The following is a 25,806-nucleotide window of genomic DNA, read 5'->3' on the forward strand; positions in this document are numbered from 1 at the left end:
AATGCTAACGGTCAAATACTGCTAAAAGTAAGACCCTACCATGTAGTGACTTACAGTGTCAGTCAGGTTCCTGGAATATGTGTTTTAAGAATACGGAATGATTGAATTTTTCTCATCACTATTTTTCTCTTTTTTTGGTAGCTGGAAGGAGAGTGAGGAACGAAATATTTGAACTCCTTTCCATATACAATTAGCTCTCTTATGCATTATAGTATGAGATAGTTTAATTTCCATTTTTGGAACATGTCATCCTCGAAAATACTTAAACTTGAAAAGTTTAAGCCTAGGAGAAACATCCAACAATGGAAAAAGAGATCATAAATATAAAAAGAATACACTTTTGCACAAACCTGAAATTCTCGAAGCAGAGTTGATATGTTGGCTTCATTTGCTAAATTTGTCAAGATTTCAAGCTACAAGGAAAAAAAAACAGACATGTTGTCAAAACTTAAAATAAAATATAATAAACAATACCACATGTATTCTTTCATTATCTATAAAATATATTTTAAAACTACCACTCAGAATTCAACAGAGTATACCAGATATCAGTACAAGCTGGTACCACCATTGCACTCAGGAGGCATATTTTCCTTGCAAGTACTTGCAAAGTTTACAAAGCAGGAATCTAGGGTTCAGTGACGCATTTTTTATGAGCCTGAGCTTTAGTGTTTCATTGCATATCAAATGGGCTTGAAATATTTCTGTCAACTTTCCAGTGTTATACAACAGGCTTTAGCATGTAAGAACCACACGACAGTGTAAGAAGAAATAACAGAAGTCACAACTGCATCAGGGGAGAATTAAATTGCCCATAATATTCAGATGAACCGTAATAAAAGACCTTTAAACTCAGGAAATAAACGTTTGCATCTATGAGATTCCTCAGATCTTATTCAACATCAACAACATCAGATCCTGGAAGCCTTCCTCTTCGTTCCTGGTGAACAAAAGGATGATATACAACACTTGGCATATATTGTTAAGATGCTATGCTTCCAGCCTGTTTTAACTTTGAATGAAATAAACTGAAAACACAACCCTGACTCTCCAAAGGGAAGTCATGCCTCAGAAATATGTTGGTATTTTTTGACTTGGAGGCATCCAGAAAAGGATATTCAAATGATACAGTCTACCTGTACCTCAAAACAATTTCATAAGACATATCACTAAAAGCTCTTAAAGATACATATCTAGAATAGTATAGAAAGCAAGAGGATAAATGAAAAAGAGAAACGGGAAAGAGAAAAGGAGATTATAGTACAGAGTGGCTATCAATGGAGTATCACAAATATCTTCACTGACCTTTTTCACAGACGAACTATGAAAGTAAGGAGAAGACAGGCAACGAAGTTTTTAAATGATGCATTTCAGGGAAATGAAGACAAAGGCTGACTAAGAAAAGCTATATAAGAGCTCCAGATAGTAGAAGACTGATCAATAAAACAGAAAGACAAATCAACACATGTCTGCAAAGTAATGCTCATAAGTGGGAAAAAAATCTTAATTGTTTAGAAAATTATAGACTCAGAGATGATGAAAACTAATTATAACTGAGAATTTGTGATTGAAATAGGTTACTGTGAAAACACAAGCTCAATGCTAACCTCTGATCAAAAAAGCAAACTTGATGTTTGATGGAAAATAAAAAAACAAACAATCCAAACAGCCCAAAACATAAATTCCAAGGTGCTCCTACATATTAATTACTGCCATGGGTTTCATCATTCTATTTTGAAACAGGTAGGCTTGAATTACAGAGGTAGAAGAGGGAAAAAAACCACAAGATCTTTTTAAAAAATTTAAGGGTCTTCTAGAAATATAATCTAAATGTAAAAGTTTAGGGTCTTCTAAATTTTTCAGCCCTCATGAAACAAATGAGGCAATGAAAGGAAAATCCACGATTTCTACTTCTCCACCTCTTCTCCAATATAGTATCAATTAATATGGGAATTTAAGTGTATCAACTTTCTATTATTTTTGGACTGACTGGTCTTGGATAACAGTAAGGAATTCCTCACAATATTCCTAAAATGTAGAGAGTATTTTTTTGCTTACAACTGCCTCAAATTTACTTATGTCTTATTGTTGGTATAAAATACAAAAATATATTTAGTTTGTATATATATACACGATAGTTTAGGCACAGTCATCTTGGACATAGACTACTTTTGCACATATAATGTAAGCGCAATATGTATGCAAAATAAAGATAAGGAAAAAACAGTGTTTCTTTCAGAAAAGTACCTTCCACTCCTAAACACAAGTGCCTATGACAATCTAAAGCAAAACAAGAGAAAAGGCACATAATAGTAGACACTTTTTTAGCCATTGTTTTGTCAAGGATTTCACATTTGTTAAAGAATAAGTACAGAGAAAACAGGACAACAGCTGAAAACAGGCATTGAGATGTGGCCTTGAGGAAAGCCTAAAGTACTTCTCCTGTCAAATACTGACTTCAAAGAAAATTTGGGACTCAAACACTGCCCCATTTTGTATAGGGGTACAGACTCTTTTCAAGCTAACAGTACTAGACTCTTTTCTTCCCATGAAATAGTCAAACTCTCAATGTTAGAATGCCTGGTTGAATAAAAATTAGAGCGCTCTCTTATCACTGAGAGATCCTAAAAGCTGTAGTGGAAAATTCAGCCACTTCCACCTGCAACACAGTAACAGGAACTTTCAGATAGCCTGAAAAGCCTGGAGGCCCCTTCTGGACTTAACTTAAAGGCCCCTGTACTTCAAAGTGAGATAAAGAAACAGCACAGAATGACCTGTGTCATACCAGTGAAAAACATTTTACCTTTCTGTTGCAAACTGATCAGTCCAGCAGTATACAGAAAAAATTGCCTTTAATAAACTCACCTTGAGCGTTTTGATCATAGTTGGATCAGTTGATCTAACATAGAAACTCTTCAGGTAAGGTTCAAACATGCCCTGAAAATCAGAACACATTTAAGTAACTCTCCTGTGTTTCATATACAGTGTGTTTTTAAAAATTCTAAATAGGGTATACCTTTCTCTGAATTGACATAGTGGCAATATTTTGCAGGACAATATACTGCACCTCCCTAGAAGAGAAACAAAAGTCATTCCACAAAATTACAGATACTTAGAATAATTCAATGTGGCAAAGAAAGTCCAATTCTATTTGAACATCAGGTTAGTTATCCATTTGTTTTGGCAGAAACATAGAAGGCAAAGCTTATTGCCAACTGCTAACTTCATCATTTGTTTCACAGGGAAGAGAGATGCATGATGAAACCAGGCTCTCATTTTTTAAACTCCAATACGCAAAAATACTCACTGACACCAGTGCAATGGTGCCTTTTGTATTTATATTGGGTATTTATTCAAACCAGAATTACATTTATCATTTTAATATAATGGAAATAGCTTATAAAAGCCCTACATTTTATCCACATTCTTGAAACAAATATTTCAGGATGACATAGCTGAGAACGAAAACACACAGGCTTTATCTGCAGTGTTGAAATAACTGCATTAACTACAGAACAGTTAATCCCTGCACAACTAGCAAGAATCGCTATGTCTTTTTTCTCTTAAGAGTTTTTCTAAAAATTCTCAAAAAGGGCCAGGATCTCCTGTGACTCAAGGGTGTACACTGGCAGACATATACATCTATGAAAAACTAACACTTTTACATAATAGACTGTGCAAGAGATAAACAGTAGATTTATGTAATAGTCTACAAAAAGCATTAAACATGTTTGGAGAGGGTATTCTCATCATTAATATATGCGTTTAAAAGCCTCCACATGAGTGAGCAAAAAGAAATCTGGGTACTAGTCTGAAGCTTTTAAAGTGCATATTTTGTGTCACCAATTGCTTAAAAACTAAGTAATAATTTACATACAATTTTTCTGAACTATGAGTGCTCAAATCCTTGCATGCTGCAAATCTCATCGTAATAGAGAAATCATCATACTCATTATCTCCTCTTACTCAAAACTGCCTAATAGCCCTAAGGTAATTACAGCTGCTGCTTACAAAGAAAAGTGATAATAGAGAACTACTTAAGATCTTTTAAACTTATTTTATGAAATTCTTACATAGGTGCATGGCAATAGTCAGCTACACATAATGAAACAAGACTGGAAATTGCTATGAGATGCTCTTTCAGGCACTCTCACTCTAACTAGATTACAGCTTAGTTGACATTAATTTAAAGGCCACAAGCAAATAACTTCAAGGGCAAACAGCAAAAGCTTATTTCAAAGTGTCTCTAAAAGCAAAGCGTTTCGCCCCGAACGACAACAGAACAGAAGAGCCAAGACAGAAAAATCAGAAGACTAGTGCCATTTAAGGTACTAGCTGAGATACAGGAAAGATGTGATTTTTCTTTTAAGGAAACCTGAGTATAAACAAGCAATAAACCACATGCAAATAATCCTTTCAACCTGTAAGCACAACTTTAACTCTACACATTATCTGCCAATTGCTTTAGTTATTTAACTCATTTCTGCATAAAGAGAACGGGAAGTATACTGTACTATAAATCCAAACACAAAAATAATAGTGATTCATTGTTATCTGAAATAAAAGCATGAATACCAAGTCCCATTTTACTTCTTCACCAACTTTTAAACAATAAAGATACTGAGCTGTAGAACTTTTACAGAGAAACAGCTCTTTGATGGCAGGACTTATGAAAGTTTAGGTATATCTAGGACAAGTAATCTTGCCAGACACAACAAAAGTGAGCTTTTTAAAAAACCTTAGTGTCTCTTTGATATAACTGATTTAAAAATGAAATTATTTTCACAGGGAAGTTCTAGCCAAAAATACCATTTTGAGTTAAAAAGTTATTCTAAAAACAATTAATATTGTCTCATGTAAACCCTTCAAGGCTTTTCATACAAATACATGGAAGTTCAAAATCTAAGAACTGAACAGGGAAGAAAAACACTTCTCTGCAGCAAATATGGGCACACTATGCAAAAATTATGAAATACAAATGAAAAAATAGCACTAATGATCTTATGAAATGTGGCTGATAAGACCTTTCATAGAAAAGCAGACAAAATACTACTGAAGATGACGAAGACAAAACAGAGCATTCTGTTATCTGATATCCAGTGATCCCTTCTAAACACACCCATTTTGGGATGTGTTACAGTACAGAAATATGAAATATACATCAGAAGACTTCTTTAGTGCTTAGCAAGACAGTAAGGAACTCAACAGGACTAAATTTCCAGTAATTTTTAAAAAATCAAGATATGAAGCAAACCAGTTAGTACTGACTCTATTCAAATACTTACTAGGCAGCCATGATTCTTGTCAGAACAAAAATCATAGGAATGAAACACAATAACCAATGATCCCTGGATGGGATACCAAAAATAATGGAATTACTTTTAGTGATCCTCGTTTGTTGAGTGAAAGTGAGTATTAAAGGACAATTTCAAAATTAAATGAATTTTGTAACTATGGCTAAACAAATATGGACAAAAAAGTACATATTTTGATGTAAAGGATGGACTTGACCTACCTGTTACTACGGAGTAAACGCACTAACGACTTAGAAACAATACCAGCTTCAGATTTTGGTGCCAAATGCCAGTACAGCTGTGCAACTGCCATTACCACCTAAAGGAAGAACATTCAGAGCAGCATGTTAACTTCCAATCATCATTCATAACTACCACATTTGCTTCAGACCTGCAGGACTACCAGCTCACTCATCTTCAGAAAGTTAAATGTATACCTGCAGCCGTCAAAATCAGCAAAACAGACTGAGGAAGAACATAGGAAGACACATTTTCACTAATTAAGTACCTTTACTTCCTCCCAGTATTTACTGTATGCTATAATAAATAGAAGGTCATAGAAATAGGGACAAAGAGAAAAAGCAGTAGATAATTTAAATTACAAACATAGTGGTACCATCCTTCATAAATCAGTATTGCTAACATCAGCTGTATAAAGTAATGAAGAAATATTCTTTACAAGTTTTTCTAATGCACTTTTCCTTTATGACTACAGGTTCAATATCACCTTTTATCTAGTTTCCACTCAAAATCTTTAATTCCATTATTCTATTATGCAATTTAGAGAGCAACAGCTGCCTTCACTGGAAAATTTTAAAGTACCAAATCCAACAGAAAGTAAATGGTACACGATTGTATACTAATACCCAGGCTAACAAACTTCAGAAGACTGAGACATAAGCAAATTAAAAATTTTCTTTCTTCTCAAACTTTCTCGTAAATAAAAGATAAAATATGATCTTTATGCTAGTGAGTGTCACGTCACAACCTTTGCTACAATTGTGGCATGATCAACTCTCTGTTCCAAACAAAACAAATCATAGAGACTCCAAGTAAAGCCCTCATGGTAACACTTCACTTAACATTTTAAATCCTAGTACCAATTAAACGAAAATTATTATTTAATAGCAAAAAGTGATTAAAAACATCTAAAGCCAGGAAATAACTTTAAGATTTTTAGCAATATATCACAAGTATCTTTTACTGCTGACAAAAAATTTAAGGTCATACGGAAGGCCATTAATTAAATTAATTGCAGGTAAATTCTGTGAATAGTATGAATATCGCTGTAATAGCAATTCAAAGTAGCATAATTTTGATAACTCTTTTCAAAGTGCACTTTAACATCTCAGTTAACTTTAATATCAGAAAGTTAAAGATCAAAAATGTGAGAATAAATACCATATTTAATAAAGAAAATTATTTATAGATTGAGGGCAGTAACTAACTGAACCTCTTCATGAAGTGGGATGGCAAACGTACAGATTTGTTCTTTGCATGAAATTAAGAAATATCATGGACACTGAACAGTGATTTTTAGCAAAAAGTTGTAAAAATTTAAACAATTTGTTTCCAAAGTCTGCTGGGCTGCCAGATCATAAATGATTTTGAGAAGAGTCAGATATTGAGTGAGAATCTCAAAATATGTTTCAATGGAGAATTATAACCTGATCTATTTAGCTTATTAAGAATAGGTGGCAAGGGGACTAAATCATGGTCACTGTTTTTGCAGCGATATGAATATTCATTATACTAGAAGACTTCTAGACATCTAGTCCTGAATAACAGGACAATCTGAAGTTAGAAGCAACATTCTGTGATCTGATTAACATCGCAGTGATTCACCATGAGCATGGCTTTTTCCAGTTCTAAAAAGTTACCCGTAATTTAAAATCTCATGGAAATAATCTAGAAAACCATACTCAGAATGTCATATCTGTTCTGGAACCCTGTCAAGCCAAGAACTCTAGAAATGTGGTGTATAATTGTCTACTTTTAAAATGTGAGACTCAAAAGAAAGAACAAATTGACTAATCAATAACAACTATGATTTTCTTTGCAGATCTTTTCCATTAAACTGTGACAATAAACTGTACCAGGTTGTGTCATCCTAACTGGTGAGAGTTTTAGCATGAAGAGCTACCTATGGTAGAGTCATCACATGCTATATAAATCGGATTCAAATGCTCTCATACTTTTTCCTAGCATATTGTTTGCCTGTATTATTTGGAGCACATATCACAATCAGTTTAGGCGTTTCACTTACAAGCTATGTTAAATTCAAAAGAGATCCCTCACACTTCTCCTAGAGTTACTAGAGGGTATTTTCACCAGTTTTAAAGAGGTGTAGATTTTACTCTTCAATCTTTTAAATTTTCTAAAAACAGGTATTTGTAGTCTAACATTTTAATCAAAAAGGAATTTGTCATACAGCAGCATTTCGGCTTTGAAGCAGGGGCTTTGTATTTCGTAACAGCAGCCTGTGATCCTGGTCCATAGTATAGGTGGTTTTCAATTTGTGATCCTTCTCTTTCTGTTCTTCATCAGATTCATAGAAATTATTTTCATTGTATTCATCCACCACTTCATCAACCTACCAACAGACAAAATGACAAGGATATACATAGAATATTTGAATCAACAGGTTTTATCCATTCAGGAACTAACATACAACAACACAGTTTCATGCAAGATTTATGTATGTTTTTTAAAAATAGCTTTTGGCGTTTCTACCCATTTGCTCACAACAGTAGATGTACTGACATGAAAAACAGATTAACAGTATATACAAAATTTCCTTAGAAATAAGTTGTACTGGACAAATGAAATACCTTTGCTATTATTCAACAAACTATTTTAGGTATGCATATTGGCCTTTTTTGGACTAAAGCCTATGATCCAAAATTGGTATTTCTGGAAAATAACTAGAAATGAAAATAAGATATAGGTCTTCGGAAAACTTGGCAAGGTTGCATGCCTTGGTCAACACTCAGGTGTAGTGAAAGAATCCATAAAAATGTCTTCAGTAGAGACAGGATGATGAGGGGAGGGAGAAAAGAAGCGACAATAAATTGTCACTTTGTTCTGGTTTTTATTACAATTTGAAAGGACATTGAAATTTTTTTAAAAAGAAGAAATATGAAGGGAAGTTTCATTACTTGATGCCAATTTTGCTCTCAGTGTATTACATGATGCCTAGCCAATTCATAGATATTTTATGCAATAGCAACTGAAATATTTTAATTTCCTTCTCTTCCAACAATTCTTTGTGGCAGTCACATTCTAAACTAAAAACTCAGAATGCTATATCAAGTCCACTGGTAACTGAATTCCTCCTTTGCCTACAGAACAGACAACGTGAAAGGAAATTTCCCAATCCCAGTGCATCACAACCTGCACTGAAGAAGCTTCCTCTAACAGGAGGAGGATAATTCAATCTTCATTGATTCAGTCTTCAATATCTTTGCCTTGACTGCTAACAGACATGCAGATCAGTACTATTGAATTCAACAGGAATATTGAGTTTGTAACTCATTAATAACTCTTACAAAGAAACAGCCTGAGCTCTCACATTTCTGATTACCTTTTTTTTTAAGAATTGTTTGCTTGGAACGTACTTGGAGCAGCAGAGTTCCAATACAAAGCAGCATATGCCTCTTACGAAAACACTTCTGTTTCAAATCTGATTAAGGTCCTTCTTCATACCCCAATGGCAGAACCATAATAATATGATCTTCTCATAATCATGTATTTTATTGCAATTTTAGAATATTGCTCTTTTCTCAGATCTGCTAAGATCTGGTAGGAAATAATTATGCTCCAGACAAAGGGTGAGGACAATACTCAGGGAAATTATTTTTTAATGAACTGAAATTCATCAAAATCAAGTTGATGAACTCCTAAGTATTTAGAATTTGTAGTCACAAGGACCCACTAAGACAAAGAGGACATGTAATGCTGCAAGATTTACACATTGTGATGGACAGGAAAGCAAAGTATTATGTAAAAGAGTCAGAAGACTAGGTTAAAAACCTGCAGCTCCTTGGTGTACAAGAATTGTTATTTCAAATTCTATTAATCATCCCACACATGGAGAATAGTTAGCAGACAACGTGAAAACACTCAATCACTCAAAACCTCTTAAGCCTCAAGCTGACCTACTGACTGTATTCGATGCCAAAGACATACAAGTCTAAGTTTAGAATCATAGTATTATTTACATTGGAAAATGACGTTGCCTCTGGTGCAACTTGAGGCCATATCCCCTTGTCATGTTGCTTGACTCTGACCTGGCTACAACCTTCTTTCAGGTTATTGCAGAGTGATAAGGTAACCCTCAAGTCTCCTTTTCTCCCAGCCACTCTGCACAGGACTCATGCTCCAGACTCCTCACCAGCGCTGTTGCCCTCCTCTGGACTTGTTCCAGAACTTCAATGCCTTTTCTATCATGAGGGGCCCAGATCTGGACACAGAATTTGAGGTCTGGCCTCACCAGTGCCCAGGACAGGGGGAGAACCCCTGCCCTGCTCCTGCTGGCCACACTATTGCTGATCCAGGCCAGGATGTCACTCGCCTTCTTGGCCACCTGGGCACACCCTGGCTCATGGTCAGTCACTGTCACCAGCACCCCCAGGTCCTTTCCAGCCACTCTGTCCCAGCCTGTGGCACTGCCTGGGGTTGTTGTGACCCAAGGGCAGGAGCCAGCACTGGGCCTTGTTGAACCTCACACCATTGGCCTCAGCCATGATCCAGCCTGCCCAGATCCCTCTGCAGAGCCTTCCTGCCCTCCAGCAGATCAATAACCCACACAGCTTGGAGTCACCTGCAAACTGACTGAGGCTGCACTCAACCCCGTGTTCAGGTCATCAGTGAGGTCATTAAACAGGACTGGCACCAGTACAGGGTGACCAGTCAACAGCTGGATGTAACTCCATTACACCACCACTCCTTCCTGAGCCTGGCCGTCCAGCAACTCTTTTAACCAGCAAAGCATACATGCATCCAAGACACAGGCTGCCAGTTTCTCCAGGTTAATGCAGCGGAAAATATTTTCAAACGCCTCACCACTGCTGTTCAGTTAGACAACGTTCACAGCCCTTCCTTCACCTACTAAGTGGGCTACCCTATCATTCTAGGAGGTTAAGTTTGTCAAGCAGGACCTGCCTTTCACAAACCCATGCTGGCTAGGCCTAATCCTCAGGTTGTCCTACATGTGCCACGTTACAGCACGCAGGATGACCTGCTCCACATCCTTGCTCAGCACTGGGGTCAAGCTGACAAGCTTGACAGTTCTCCAGATCCTCCCTTGAACACTCTCCTCTGTGCAGATGGGTGTCATATTTGCCAATCACCAATGAACTGGGATCTTCATCGTTAACCAGGACAGCTGCTAAATGATGCAAAGTGGCTCAGGGTCTGGGACCTTCAGTACCCTTGAGTACTTGGATGCTATGTGCCCCAGAGACTTGTGTGTGTTTAAAGTGGTGTAGCACACTATTCCCCCTTGGATCATGAGGGCTTCATTATCCTCCTCCTCTCCGTCTTATAGATCAGGGGGTGGGTACCTTGAGAACAATTTGTTTTACAACTACTACCCTCTTTGCTTCAGAAAAGGTACCTCCGTCTTTTCCTCACCCTTAATACTTTATTTCTCCGTGCAGTTTTGCTGGTGCACCTCCTTATTTCTCCGACAATGAAAAGCTCTGTCATTTTGTGATCACAGTGGCCCAGCGAGCCTCCAACCATCATACCACATCACCCACCAGACCTTCTCTGTTCACAGGTAACAGCTCCAGTACAGTGCCCTCCCTTGTTGACATCCTGACCAGCTGTGTCAGGGCATTATCATCCATACAATCCAGGAACCTCCTCTGGTTCCTCTCCACTGATTGTATTTTCAGCAGGCATCTGGTAATTTAACAAAGAAGACTATCAACTGTGAGACTTCTCTCACCTGCCCATAGAATATTCCATCTGGCTCTTCAACATTTCATCTTCCTCTTCCAACTAGCTCAAAAGTCTGCATTTACCTGAGCAAGCAAGTCTGTTTTGGCATGCACTAGGTTATTCTTGCAATTTCTGCTATCACTGCCTAGCTATTTCCAGATAGAACACAATTCTAGGATTCTCTTAACTCATTTCAAGCCTAGGTAGAAAACCTGAAACTGAACTGAGACACAATAAATTACTGCCAAAAGTTCAGACCACCAAGCCAAAACTTCACATTAAGACACCTAGCTGAATTGTTGCTCTGTCCCCAGATAAACCTTGTAGTACAAGTACTGAAGCCTGTACTAAAGAAAGAGATTGGGACAAGCAGTAATTCTCTTCTAAAGTGGCATAGAAATAGCTTCAGGGGGGCAACCACAAGCAAAGCCTCTTGGTTCTCACAAAAGGGGAAAGCCTTGTGCAGAGATCTTAGAAAATGCCTCCATGCTCAACAACAGTGCTATGGTGTTCTGGAGAAGAAAAGCAACCAGAGCAGTGTTACACTGATACTAGGCCTACATTTTGAACTCAGAAAAAGAAGGCATGAGTAGGGTATAATGGAGATATAAGCACTATTAACATTAACATTTTTTCTGCAAGCAGAGAACTGAAAGTAAGACTCTTACACTGTGAGATGAAAGTCTGTTTTAACTATTAATTTAACTATTTAACTAATTAATTAACTATTGACTCAACAACTGACAGATGATTTCCTACACACTTATTCTCCAGTCTTCACTGTCTATAGTGCACTACACTAGGCTGTGGAATATGCTTCTTCACATTCCTAAAGCCTCCACATCTCTATGCATCCCTGAAGAAATGCTAAATATGGGCAACACTCAAATTTTACTTTCACAGGTGTCTAAATACAACTCATACTAGAGTGGAGAACTGATAGAACTGATGATAACCAGTACATATTAACAACTTTATCAATCCTCTGATCCTTTTTGACAAGGGAGACATAGCATCAGAGTTCTGAGAGTAGATTCAAATGTTCCAATTCTTTCTGTTGTCATTTCAATCCCTTTAGATGCAGTTTCACAGCTGGTTTAAGACTAATCAGTCCAACAGAAGTTTGTTGTTTTGTTTGCCTTTTCAAAAGGATGTTTTATTTCCACCAAGATTAGTAAAATGATCCGTCTCACTCTGTGGTCACAGGATCACTAGAACTACTGGATTTCAAAAAGCAGTAGGTGGTAAGGGAGAACAGAACAAAAGAGTGGCAGCTGTTAGTTAAACCACATTAAATGCATTTAACAGTTTGCAGAACTACATGATTTAATTGTGCAGTTAATAACTTTTCTAAATTGCAAAATGACAAAAGTTCAGAACTCTGGAAGAATAAAATTATTAAAAAACTGAGACCATAGTATTCCAGACTACAATTTGCAAATAGACTCTGCATTCCCCATCTACTATGATTTATTCACAGCAGAGAAGTGAGTATTTTAGTGTGGAAGAACATGCATAATTCTCTTTTACGTTATTCCAGACATACAATTCAAGGATATTTTCATAAAGTATTAACAGCTTAAATGAAGAAACTGACAGATAGCAAATTCTATTAACCTGTTTTTAAAGTCACTAAGTAAATGAGCTAACATTAAACCAAGATTTTGCTAGAAGTTACATTTAACATGGCATAAATGTTGAAAATGCATCCAAAGCATGAATACACAGTACTCTCCCCCTTTGCCAGCCTTAATTCCAGCTTACATTGAAAAAATTATTCAAATATTTGTATTCATTGGTTAGGTATAAATGATTTGAAGTTTCTCTCCTCAGTTTCACCTGGAAAAACACTCACAGCTTTCTTTTGATGCCTGTAGCAAAATTTTGGCAAACAAAATTTTCACTATCTTCCAGAAACCTTTCTAATATTTCCAAGAACTAGTCTCAAGTGAGTTTTGCATAAGCTAGATTTTGAACATAAGAAGAATTTTGGTACTAGTCACTATCTGGTGAACTTGACTGCAATACCAAAAAACTACTTTAGCCTATCAAGATTGGTATTCACCGGCTGCATGAAGAAAAGTTTCCTTGAATAGGGAAAATGGTGGATAACCTATAGAATAGTTTACTACTTAAAGCTTTAATGAGTTATGTAAGATAGATCTGAAATTTTGATGCTGAATATGAACATGCCTACCTAAATCCTTCCACATGCTTTATAGATGAGTTTCAGAACACCAGAATAGACCTGTCATTACTCAGTAGATTAGCTGTGAGAAGTTTCTGACAGAAGAACAGACCTCAACCAATCACACTTGTTAACAGTCACATGCTAGTAGAAGTATTCATATTTTCCACAACAGCAAATCCTTGAATAGGATTCAGGATTGTCAGTAAAAGCAAAGCTTGAAAAGAAGAATTGTTAGTGCTCTAAAAAAAAAAGGCACAACCTCACAACCTCATATGATACAAACACTTGAGATAGTAAAGTGTAACCAACATAATTTATAGAGAGGCTATAGAAGGCACAAGCGAAGTTTGACAAGTTTGCCTTATTAAGCCAAAACAAGTTCAAGAGATAAAGAATAAAGGGATCACATCCTCCACTCCATAAGTAATAATTTCCTTTCAAGTACTAAACAGCCAGCCAAGACTCCTTCTAGGATAAGCTGCAATTTATAAACAGTTGTGTGATAAAAACTTGTGCTACTGTGAACGAACTGATAGAACTTAGTAATGACTCTGATGGCCCTGTAGAAATAGGGGAGTATTTCAAATGCCTAAGTGTAAGCCTCTAGTGCCATTTTATGCTCTCTTGAGCATGAAAAAAATCTGCATGGCTCTGGCAGACTCTGAAGGTACACAGCCTATAGGAGATCTATAAAAACTGAAGACTAGGCATCTTGTAGCATTTTGAACAACACTGGACACCCAGATAGACCACAGAATTATCACATCCTAGTCTGTCTATAGGTTAAAATTTTCAGCGACTTATTCCTCCATAGGACAAAATTATCCAGTAAACAATCAAAATATTTTCCTGTTTAAAAATAATTATTGAAACATTTTCTTGTTACATTGAAAGAAAATAATTTTCAACACCTAACAAACTCCTGATGCTCATGTGTTAAGAATCACTGGACAGGAACAGGCTGAGGATTACTAGACAAAGAGAAACACACTGGGTCACAGAACTAGGATGCATGTTACAGAAATGATTACAAACTGTAGCTATTCCTGAATGGACAGAAAGCTGGTGTCTGCTTTCAGTAGATCAGAACAGTGTGCTCTGTGTGGTCTTGGACACAATGCTTTTACAGCTTTCAGCAACGAAGTTACTTAAAAATTAATGAGAATTTTAGAAATTTAATTTATCCCTTCTACTTCACAGAATATAAAAATATTCAGGTAATGAAGTAGTGTTCTGGGATATGACACGCCTTTTATCAAGAAAGAATTTTAAGGTTTCCTAAACAAACAGGCAGTCATAGGACCTCCAGAATGCAATGATTAAGTAGTGCACAATATAAATAATAATACATAGTCTATATTATTTATATAAAATATCAATACAAAAATATCTCATTACCTAACACTGCTTCTGTCAATCTTACAAAGACTAAACCTATTGTTCCTATGCAAGTCTAAAAGTACATACACATTTTCAGCTAAGTGAACAACAATGGACTGAAGAATCAATATAGATTGCAAGATGACAGTTAGATTACTCTGATTTCCTTATATATTATGATTTTGACTTCAATTATAACCATAGTTAATTCACTACCATTTGGATAAAGAGTTCAGAAAGAAAACCTAAGGGTTCAATTGGACTTGTAGAATTATGCAGATCTGAAGCCACTGAAACAGACTTGAACTCAAAGAGTATTCTCTTTCAAGGACCACTTTTCAGATTACAACTCTATTCAAATGACTGGAATGGAATTGTACTGAAAACGTAATATATTAACATAATTACATAGAAGAGACAATGTAGTTCCAGTAAATTACAATGGAAACTGTTACTTTCATTTTGAATTCTGGTAAGAGATTTACACACAATTATGTACGTGGATTTTAAGGGTTTAGCTATACAAAGAGATAAACATTATTTCAGTTAATAAAAACTGAAGTATTATTGGAAATTCTCAGGGCAACTTCAAGGCATTTTTCAGTAAAAGGACTTGTATTTCAAGTCAGTTTACTTTGTGGTATTAACCTTTGGAGTTGCATGTTTCATACTCAGCAAAACATTTTTACATTTCTTAAGAAAAGCTAAATTTTAATACAGCCAAGGAACACACAAAAAAATTCTACTAGTTTGAGAAGATTTCATCTGCAATTCAAAGAAGTTTTCTCTATAAAATGCTTCAAATTTTTTAAAATAGTGAGCTTTGATACTTAAGCTACACAAAGGAACTAAGATACCTACTCAGTCTTGAGAATCCGACTAAAGCAGGTGAAATTTAACATTAAGACATTTTCATCATTCTTAGCTTCCTTCAGCATATATAAGTTACATGACAACAATACATAAATCAAGTTTTATTTGTAGTTTACTAATAATATTATTATCTAGACAATACCATGTATAATCCCAGTTCAGATTACCATGTTTATTTCATTTTTTGCAAAGCCACACAATCTTCCAAAACAATATGAATACGTAAACTCATTTATTACCTGAAAAACACTTGAAATCATTCAATTCAGCTTTACAGAGGCTTTTAAAAACTCACTTAGCCAATAACATAATTTCTAAAAATAAACTTGAAAACGTAATGAAATAAAAGCTTAAGGAAAACTAAAACAATCCCACACCTAAACATTTTATGATTTTCCATCCATTATGATTTTAAAATCACTTTCATTATTTAAAAAAATTTCATACTCCTCAAAACAGAAGTGAGACCTAAAATAGCTTGGTCTTATCTAGAAAAAACCCTTCCTTTCAATGGTGTGAGGAAAAGGCAAAACAGCAATGCAAAGACTGAAAGATACAAAGCAAAGAACAGAATAAACATTTAGAGCATAAGAAAAGAGGAAGAAAGCACATGAAAGAACAGAAAGGGATAAATTAAACATTGCAAATTAAGAAGAGCAAAGGTGAAGGGAAGAAAAAGCATGCCATTTGCTAAAAGTTCACTTCTTTTTCCTCTCAAACCCAAAAACTAAAGTGGAATTTGGAATTTGTATTTAGATGTTTGGTTAAATGTTTGACTTGTTTTTCAGGGTAAAATTTAATATCAATTTAAGTATTTGAAGAGGTAGTATAAGACATCAAGATAGCAAGCAAATATTAACCAACTGCCAAACAAAAATATTCTTCTGCAAGGTTGCACAGTAAGTGATCCATGAAGAAAACCAGTTAATTGTTAGCTAATTTGGGACTGCAACCAAGAAAGGGTACTACATGCTCTAGAATTAGTAGTCACCACCTCTCATGTCTTATAGACAGGGTATGCAGGGACAGGATGTCCCAGATCTTCAGAACTGCACATCACTCATGGTGCAGTTCCTGTACAGAACTGCAATTGCTACCAGTGCTCCTCCTTTTCTAGTGCTCCAAGTCCACGCTCCAGCTACATCAAACCATGTATACGTCTATGTATTAGGCTGTAAGCTTTTATGGCTCAGGAGGTATTTACATACAGCTTGGCAATCCCATCAACTTCTACAACAAGGGCAGGACAAACATTTAAGCTGAAATGCATCACAATTTTATCTGCTATGAAGTATTTTACTTCCCAGAAAACCTGGAATTGTTCTTGGCTGGTTTTAGTCCCAAGCAGGTATTTTTACTCTAGAATATGAGTGTCTTGTCTCATTTCAGCTAACACATGTTAAAACTGAATTCATACAGTTCGTATAGAAAAAGATTATTCTGAAACTGCTGTTTACATACTACTCAAAAAGCTACTCCACGCACCTCCAAGTATTTTAAGATGAATAGGATAAACCAAGGACATTATTCCTTACTTCATTCACAACTAGAATTAAAAGTTATACTCTTTAAAGCTAGAAATAGGAATAAAAAACTAAGTGTTCTTGGTTAATGGGTAATTTTAACAATTTTAAGCATCTTGTTTAAAAAAAGATCTTTCCCATTACTAGGTAAGTATTCAAATTTTTTTTTAGATTTCTAAATGCTCAAGAAATCAGTTCCAAACATTACACCGTTACATGCTAGGAATTAGCTCAACTTAAACAAAAGCAACATATGCTCCTCAAAAAGTAAAGGAAAATTTTACTGAATAAAAATGCAAATATGCATTTTAGCAGCCTTGAATTTATTAATCTGATAGGTTTAATTTCCATTTTCCTGCATCAGCTTTATTTATAAAGTGTCATGCCCTATAAATATGCTGTTATTTTCTATAGTCAAGCACCCTCTTAACAAATCTTCTCATTAATATGTAAATTTAAAGTCAATCGGTCTTCTCCCTGACAGCGCCATGAATTCCTAGTGCACTGTATAATCGGCTTTGACTTGGCATCCACTATTTATCATCAAAGATGTCAGTTAGAAAAATTATGGAAAATGCACCGCAATTGATATGACTGCAATCTACTTTGTCAACACTTAATTGTTCCTCAAATCATACATTTACATATAAACAGCCTAAATACTGATCCATAATGATGCAAATAAAATAAATTAAAAATCTCTTCTACTGCACAAGATGGCCTGTTGTACGATGAGTTCATTTAAGAATGTATTGACAAAGGCATGCAAATCAACCAGCACCACAAAAAAAATCTGCTAATTAAATTGCTGAGTAGGTAGACAAACTAAATTTTACACTGAAGATCTTGAAAGTGAAAACAAAGTGTTATTAATACTGTACTACTGATGACTAATTTTAGGTTGACACAGGCAGTATTGTCACACAAATCTTTTGCATTCCTAGGGCAGAAGCCACAGCAGCAACCGTCATCCACCCAGTTTCAATGAAAAAAGAATTAGAGTCTTAAAGAAACCAAATCCCATCAAGACCTCCGACCTCTCAGTCCAAGACAGGAGGTAATCCTCTTCAACTTTCCTTTTGTCCAATTACAGACTAAAATTGGCTGAAACATATTGTGGGACTGTAGCTTTAGGTAAAACAGATGATCAATTTTGATTCTTTCTAAATGTTGGAAAGAAGAATGCAAGTTGCCTTCTTCCAATAAACAACATGTAATAAAAACTGCCTCAAGGACATTAGGGAAACATAGAACTTAAATGTCTCGTTATCTAAAAATACTTTCCTTATTTTAAGCAATTTTCTGGGAAAATGTGTTCTTACAAACAATTTCATTTTCATGAAAAATGAAAAAGGGTGTTTCAGAATCCATCTAGTAGTGCAGAAATATGATTCTACTTCAGACATTTTTGCTATATTCATTTTAATTCCTGCTTTTCTAAGAAGAAGTGAATATAATTGTAAATGAAATCAGACTGAACTGTTTGTCCAAATATATCTCCTTATAATTATTTTCACACAATAAATTACACATATATTAACACAGAATGGCACTGCATTACCATCTTTTTTCCCAGGCAAAGGATATTAAAAGACAGTTTGAAAGAACTCAGTGATAGAGTGATAGTTGGTGTCATTCTGCATTCTAATGCTGAAAAAAGGAATCTTAAAGAAACTGTTAATGTGCTAGTTATAAATGACAATAATCTGCACTAAAATAACATTTTTAAACATGAATAGGCTTCAAATTAAATGGCAAAATGTAACACTAGTAACATTTCAAAGCCTTTAATAAATACAACCAACCAGAGCTGTGGAGCAATTTTAAAGAGTTCAGAAGTATTGTTTTAAATTGCTTTGTTATTCAAAGTTACATCTCTATTGAAACAATGTTAACAGCATAAATTTCTTCAGCTGTGTCCTTTTTTAGTGTAAGAAGTGACAGAATTTGTGCCTTGAACACTTCTTTTTACAATTTTTTAAAAGTATACTCATATTTACACAATATAAATGAAAATAACCACTTCATTTTTGACATTTCACATTTCAAATATTTATATTCAAGACTTCACACAGTGCCTCAGCACATTAACAAAGCCTAAACAAGCAGTGCAATGTTTGTCATGCAGTGATACCAGGTCTGATCTGCAATATAAGTAGAGTCTACCCAGTTTCAGGACAGAATGGCAAACATTTCTAGTTTTGACTCATGTAAAATTGTCTAAAGCAAAAAGCAACATGGCTCAAAGAACCACAGGAGTCTCTCTGCTGCCCATGGGATGTGCCATGAGTAAATAAGGAAAGGTTATATATACCCTGGAAGGAGAATTCTCAGGCTTTGAAGAAAGGTAGATGCCTTGTGTTAGTGAAATCTTAGAGAGCTAAGACTTAGGTATTTGATCTCTATTTTTACTAAAGTCTCCATAGAAATGTATCTTAAAAGACTAAGTAAATCCAGCAGTGGAAATAATTCAGAATGCAGGCTCACAGCAGTAATTTAAGAAGTTGCAAACTTACCTTCCACGGACTTACAAACTGAGTTCGTGCATACCGAGTTAACATGTGGATTATAACAACTTGACCCCACTCTTCTACATCAACCAGCAAGTTACAGAGCTTTCGGTAGTTCTTGTGAATCAGATCTATTCTATCTGGACACACTTCCTCAAATGCCATCACCACACTCCCAGCTACCAGCTAGAAAACAAAATATAAACCAGAAGGTCAGTATTAGGTCTACAGTAAGACCACAAGTGAGAATCAGAAGTAATACTAGCAATTCTCAGCAATTTCAAATTATTTATATTCAGCAAAAACAAACAAAACAATAACAACAACAAAAAATAAGCCAACAGAAATGGTATCTTATTTAAAATAAAATTGGAGTAAGGTTATTAGAACAGAGAAAACACTTGCTGTTTCTATCGCACACATAAATCTTAGCTCCCTGCCCTGAAGACACAGTGCAATGTAAGCATATTTTTTTCTTACAGATTTAGCTTCCATTCCAAATAAATTAACAGAGAACTTACAGTTAACTCAGAAGTAACAGGAAACAACAAGACGTAAAACATATGCCCAGCAAGATTTTCTGGGATTCTATCAACACTGGCCTGATCAAAGTAAAGAAGAGCTAGGCCAAGTTCCCTGGGCATTACTAGAATTCAAACTTCTCTCTCAATATGGCAAAACTAACTGCCACAGAAAATTTTATATTTAGTTTCATAAAGACACTCCTCCCTCCCCACCCAAAAAAGGGCATAAAAATCAGCAATAGAATAGAACTTTTCTCCAAAGAATGCAAAAATAATTTCTACATGTTGTTCAGCACTTAACAGTTACATAATTGCAGGAATGCATCATTTATATCCCACCATGTTCTCACACAATTTTTTGCCTTCATAAAAAAGATCTCCTTATTCATGCACAAAGATTGTCACGCTATGACTGCAAAATAGCTTTGTTTTTATGAGAAAATTAAATGCATTATCAACATTCTAACACCTCAAGGATTACTGAAACCTGCCTGGAAATTTTCTTTAAAAATAATAGGAGGAAATATATATTGGAGTTCCAGATAAAATTCTGTCAGTAGATTACTTTAACTGCAAGAAAAGATCAAAAGCTGACCATGCCTTATAAGGACATACAATTGTGTGCCTGGGATTAGTGTTCTTTCTCTTCTAATTGCTTTAATTAAGATTTGTTTTGTGTCAGAGTACATGTTAAGTCAAATAACTAAAATGATGATACTTTATATGAAGCAGCTGATATGTATGCAGTTAGCATGCATGCAGTATAGCCTTCTGGCAGCAAATTAATGTCATATTCTATCTGAGCACTAGGGATCTGCATTTCAACCTCTATAATTTCCCCAATGACTTAAAGTAAGCAATTAAATAGAAGTGCAGTTTATTGAAATGATACTTTTTGAGAAATATTAAATACAATGATATTCATATGTTACATTTTTCTCCCTGTATTTGGCTGACATGTGGTTTATTAGTATGCGTTCAACATTACAATTGAAAGAAAACAGCTCAGAAGACAGTCTTGCTATTATGCTAAACAAGTCTCAGGCTCTGTGGGGATTTTATGAATTACCAATAAGAATAAACGTGAAGTTGCATTTATTGTCTCCAGCCTCATCCACATACTGGTACCTGCTGGTCCCAACAAGAATGCAACTCATTCCAGGGAGCAAAATCTGATTATTTGATAGAGCTAAATACACTTTACATCTAAAATAGTTTGCCGTATCATAAAAACAAAAGCTCTTTTTTATCTGTTGTTGCACTGAACTTTCTCCTTAATAATGTGCTGCAGCAGTAACCTAACTGTAATTAAAAACTGTGACAAGCTGATGCTAAGATGGGTGCTCGAAGCTCAGCAGAAGGCAGACAAATCACTATCTGTCCTGAGCAGGTATTCATTTAGGCCACAGAAGCTAAGGAGCTTTCCCACTGTTAAAGTGCATCCTTTTACCAGGATGTAGAATTCTGAAGTACAGCTAAGGTCAGCTTGCAGAGGACAATATGATAGACTTAAAGATTTAGAAGAAAGGAATTATACTTTAAGAACACATAGAGAGACTTTTTGTGGTTATTGTTCCATATCAGAGACAAGAGACATTGACACACGTCAGTTTATGACTATCAGAATAGCCACAGTCTAATGGTTAAAAATACCCTTTTACGTCCATAGGTGAAGGCTGACACAGATTTCCAACAATAATTTTAGAGAGTACCCTTGTCTTTTACTACTAGTAATTCAGTATACACATTTTGCTGTATTTCTCTTTCATTTGGATATGATTTAGTTTGAAAGCTGACACAAAATACATATAACACTAACTCAGATAATTTAAAACTGAGAATACAACTTACAAACACTGCTGGCTTTTTAAAAGCTCAGTTACTATGAATAAAACACAACAATTTAATAGAAAGAAAGAGTCAAAGTGGAACACAGGAATTCTAAATAATTACTGATTTCAAATTACATCCATCTCCTACTCAAGTTTACAATGACCATGCTGTCGCTTGTGAACGCTTAAGAAACATTAGTAAAAAAACTGAACATATGCTATGAAATGCAAGAGGTGCACTGGATAAACAAGCATTTTATTCCTGTGGCAAGTCCCTAGATTTACAAGTTAATATAGGAATGCCATTCATCATGACATTATTAAGATCATGCCTCTCTCCCCATTATTGTATTTTCTAAAATTAGGCTTTTCATTCGAAAACGGAAAAATAGTAAGCATGTGACAGACTGAAAATGCACTGCTAATAAGCAGATTTCTCTGAGAAAATTTCGTAATGCTTTCTAAGTAAGGAATTATTTTCTAGTCTACACTGTTTCCCCTATAGCATGATCCTACTATATATCTAAACGTCAGTGGAACAGCTAATAATCTTTGTTTATTAAATGCTCAACATTCCATAAAAGTATTTAAAATTAAAACAAAATGATTCAATCAGAATATAAACCAAAAAAATAACAGTTTCCAAAAAACAGTCAGTTAATTTCCATCTCACTGTGTCAATAGCAGCTTTTTATATAAGGAGAAAATATAAATCACTCCAACAAAACTAGCAATGAGCTCATCAAATTCAAATGCTGCTTTCCATTTATGTATTTTTTATATTAAAGCAATAAACATGGTTCATTTGTCTTCCACTAGGTGCCACATTTTTCTGTGCTGTTGCTATGAACTTCAGCCATTAGCTGTGCTCCAAGGTAAACTATATGAACCATCAACAAAAGTGACACCCAATCTATGGAGTTCATATTTTCTCCAGATTATCTATGCTAGTTGACAAGCTGGTAATGAAAAAAATCACACTAAGCAAATGGTTCCTCTAATAACAATAAATTTTCTATAAAATTATGAAGGGTACAAAACGTTTCCTTGCATCTATTTTGTCATGAATTCTAATTAACGCTGCGAAAACCTGAGAGTGCTGGGTCATCACAAGAAGTGCATCGAGGTTTGATTGATAATACAGTGCAAGTTGGTCCATGCTGCCAAGATTCTTCTCTCTTAAATTAATGACCACCCCACCTGCCCTAATCATACAGCCCAAATGATATTCCCCTTCTTATTTCAATTTTCTGGAGGCAAGGAAAGCGGAAAAGATCAGTCATTTATCTTCTAATAGCTAGATAATAGATCTATCACAACAAAACATCTGCACAAACTCAGTAATTTTTTTCCACAAAATTGAAGCATTCACCATCATAAAATCAGTAAGTTAAGAAAACATTGTCTTTACCCACACATTTGGGTTCTAAACTAAAATATTACATTAAGAAGACTCCTGTTGAAAAGAAGAGTGCCGAGTTTTCTTTCTCCACTATGCCCAAATACACTGCTTTAGTGTAAGAGTAAGATCTTCATCACAAAGCCATCAATTCCTAGGATGATTTTTTAATCAAAGGAATGTCACTGAGAAGAAATCTGCACTTCATCTAGTAGCCATGCACTCTGTGAAAGAAATCTCTATATTCACATATTTGCATGTACACTCACATATTTGTATAAGGTCTTTTCATCCCCAAAATTGAGTTAATATAAAGTTACATGTTATTGTTAGTAGTAAATTATCACACCAGAACAGAATAATAAATTCGTTATAACAGAGGTATGTACCCAAACAAAATCTGACCAAAGCTATAGATGTAAATCAGCAATAAATCTGGGCATTTTTAATATACCCATCATCCATACAACTACATCTCAACTACATTCTGCCTTTCGTTTATTGATGAAGTTTTCAACATAGTTGGGATACTTTAATTTAGACTGTGGAATGCAAGTCCTTTACAGGTTTGGATTAACAGGCATGATTCCTTTTCAATGCCAACACGGATTTTATTTTTCTTTTACCGACTGTAACTCAGATATCATAAATCAACTTGATTTTCATTGTTGTTTACATAGCATTGTAAAATACACAGGCTACTAACTACGGTCCTTCACAGCATCTTTTCTTTTTCCCAAAAGAAACTTATGAAACAAATCTTGCCTTAAACCCTAGGCGTCAAAGTTAGGTTATCATTGAATAGATAAAATAGAATTAGAGTGAAGCAAGACAGAATTAACTAATAAGAAAAGGGAACTAGTTTGCTCTAAAACACCCAATTATACTTTCATACATGACTAGCCATATTACTTTCAGGAAAATAATTTTAGCATAGAATACAAGCATGCTCTTATCTTCCCTTCTACATAAAATTACATCAGCTGCTCAGCTATCTAGAGTTACAAAAGGAGCAGGTATTTATGCCCTTGTACCTGCTTATCAAAATGTGAGGTACTTGTAAAGCAAGGGTAAAAACATAACTAGGAGTTTATAAGCCTCATTAATAAAAATACTTGCAAACATATTATCTATTAAAATTTTAAAAACACTTGCACAAAATCACAGATTTGTTCATAGACTCTAATTCCTAGTCAGCTACCCTTGAGGGTATGTTAACAATGGCTTACACTTGATAATTCTGCATTTTATATTAACAGAGAGCTTGTGTTTTAATTGAATCTTTGTGCTAAGACACTCAAGGAGTAGAGTGATTTTTCATTTATCTCACCAGAAATTTTAATGAAGTGTTGGGTTAAGGTTAGACCTCATCTCATTTTAAGTTTTGCTCACCTCAGCTTATATTAAAATTTACTACTGATTGAGACATAAAAAAAATAAACACATCCTATACTGTATAAAAAAGGGCTTAATTTTACTATAGTAGAATTCCCCTCCAGATAATGTCTTGCTATTTCAAATGTAAAATTAGGCTGGCTAATTGAAATACATTGTGGTTTTTTCCGTACAACAAAAACTGCAATAATAACACACAGCAGCATGTTCTCTCTGAAAAAAAATCCTGGTTTGCAGAAATTTAGAGGCATCTACTCTTATTAGCTGTTTCTACCTCTAACATAGAGATTACGCCAGGAAGTTTCAAAAATCCTGCTTGAGGTCAAATAGTTACAGAAAATAAACAGATTTTGAGTAAAAGTTTACTTCTCATTAAAGTGCAGCCTCAAATATTACCTGAATAATATTAGACTGTTATATGCATAGCTAATGTTACTAATTACATTCTCCCTCCAAACATGTCCAAACCAAATGGATTTTTAAAAAATCAAATAGATTATATATATAAAATATAAAAAAATAAAAAGTTATAATCAAAATAACTAATAATCAATCTACAGTGGATTATCTCAGATCCAGTGATTAACATACAACATATTATGGCTTGTCTGAGAATTATAAACACTTAAGTACATAGAAGTGCCAAAAGTAACTTGACATTTCCAACAAGTGAAAAAAGACGGAAAACCACTGATATTCAACTAAGTCCCTAGGATTCTCCCACTCTAGTAAAAAACCTATTAAATGGAAAAACTGATTTGCTGACATTAGATCAGAGGTAGCAGGAGATAAAGATTAACGTTAATGTAAGGGAAGAGCTCTGCATTTAAGTAGAAGGAATCCAAACATGAGTGTCAAGTAAACATTTATGGTTCTAGTTCCACCCTACAAATCAGTTATCACCCTACAAATTCCAGGCATCTTGACTGTCAAACAGGC

The 25,806-nt window shown here is 35.0% G+C and overlaps 1 protein-coding gene across 10 annotated transcripts in view; it reads right to left on the reverse strand.

Annotated features, from left to right (window-relative positions):
- Positions 1 to 25,806, reverse strand: part of AP3B1 (adaptor related protein complex 3 subunit beta 1) — a 147,477-nt gene that overhangs the window by 86,188 nt on the left and 35,483 nt on the right. For all 10 annotated transcript variants that reach the window (XR_015799586.1, XR_015799585.1, XM_014889596.2 and 7 more), the window contains exons 7-12: positions 19,724 to 19,903; positions 7,726 to 7,887; positions 5,516 to 5,613; positions 3,017 to 3,071; positions 2,866 to 2,937; positions 351 to 413 (exon numbers count right to left, since the gene is read on the reverse strand). Coding sequence is in view for 8 of the 10 variants with exons in the window: in XM_014889596.2 (XP_014745082.1) it covers positions 351 to 413; positions 2,866 to 2,937; positions 3,017 to 3,071; positions 5,516 to 5,613; positions 7,726 to 7,887; positions 19,724 to 19,903 (630 nt within the window). In the remaining 2 variants the exon portion in view is untranslated. The remainder of the gene's footprint in view (positions 1 to 350; positions 414 to 2,865; positions 2,938 to 3,016; positions 3,072 to 5,515; positions 5,614 to 7,725; positions 7,888 to 19,723; positions 19,904 to 25,806) is intronic.

This window comes from Sturnus vulgaris, chromosome Z, assembly GCF_052056855.1.
Source record: "Sturnus vulgaris isolate bStuVul1 chromosome Z, bStuVul1.hap1, whole genome shotgun sequence".
NCBI lineage: Eukaryota > Metazoa > Chordata > Aves > Passeriformes > Sturnidae > Sturnus > Sturnus vulgaris.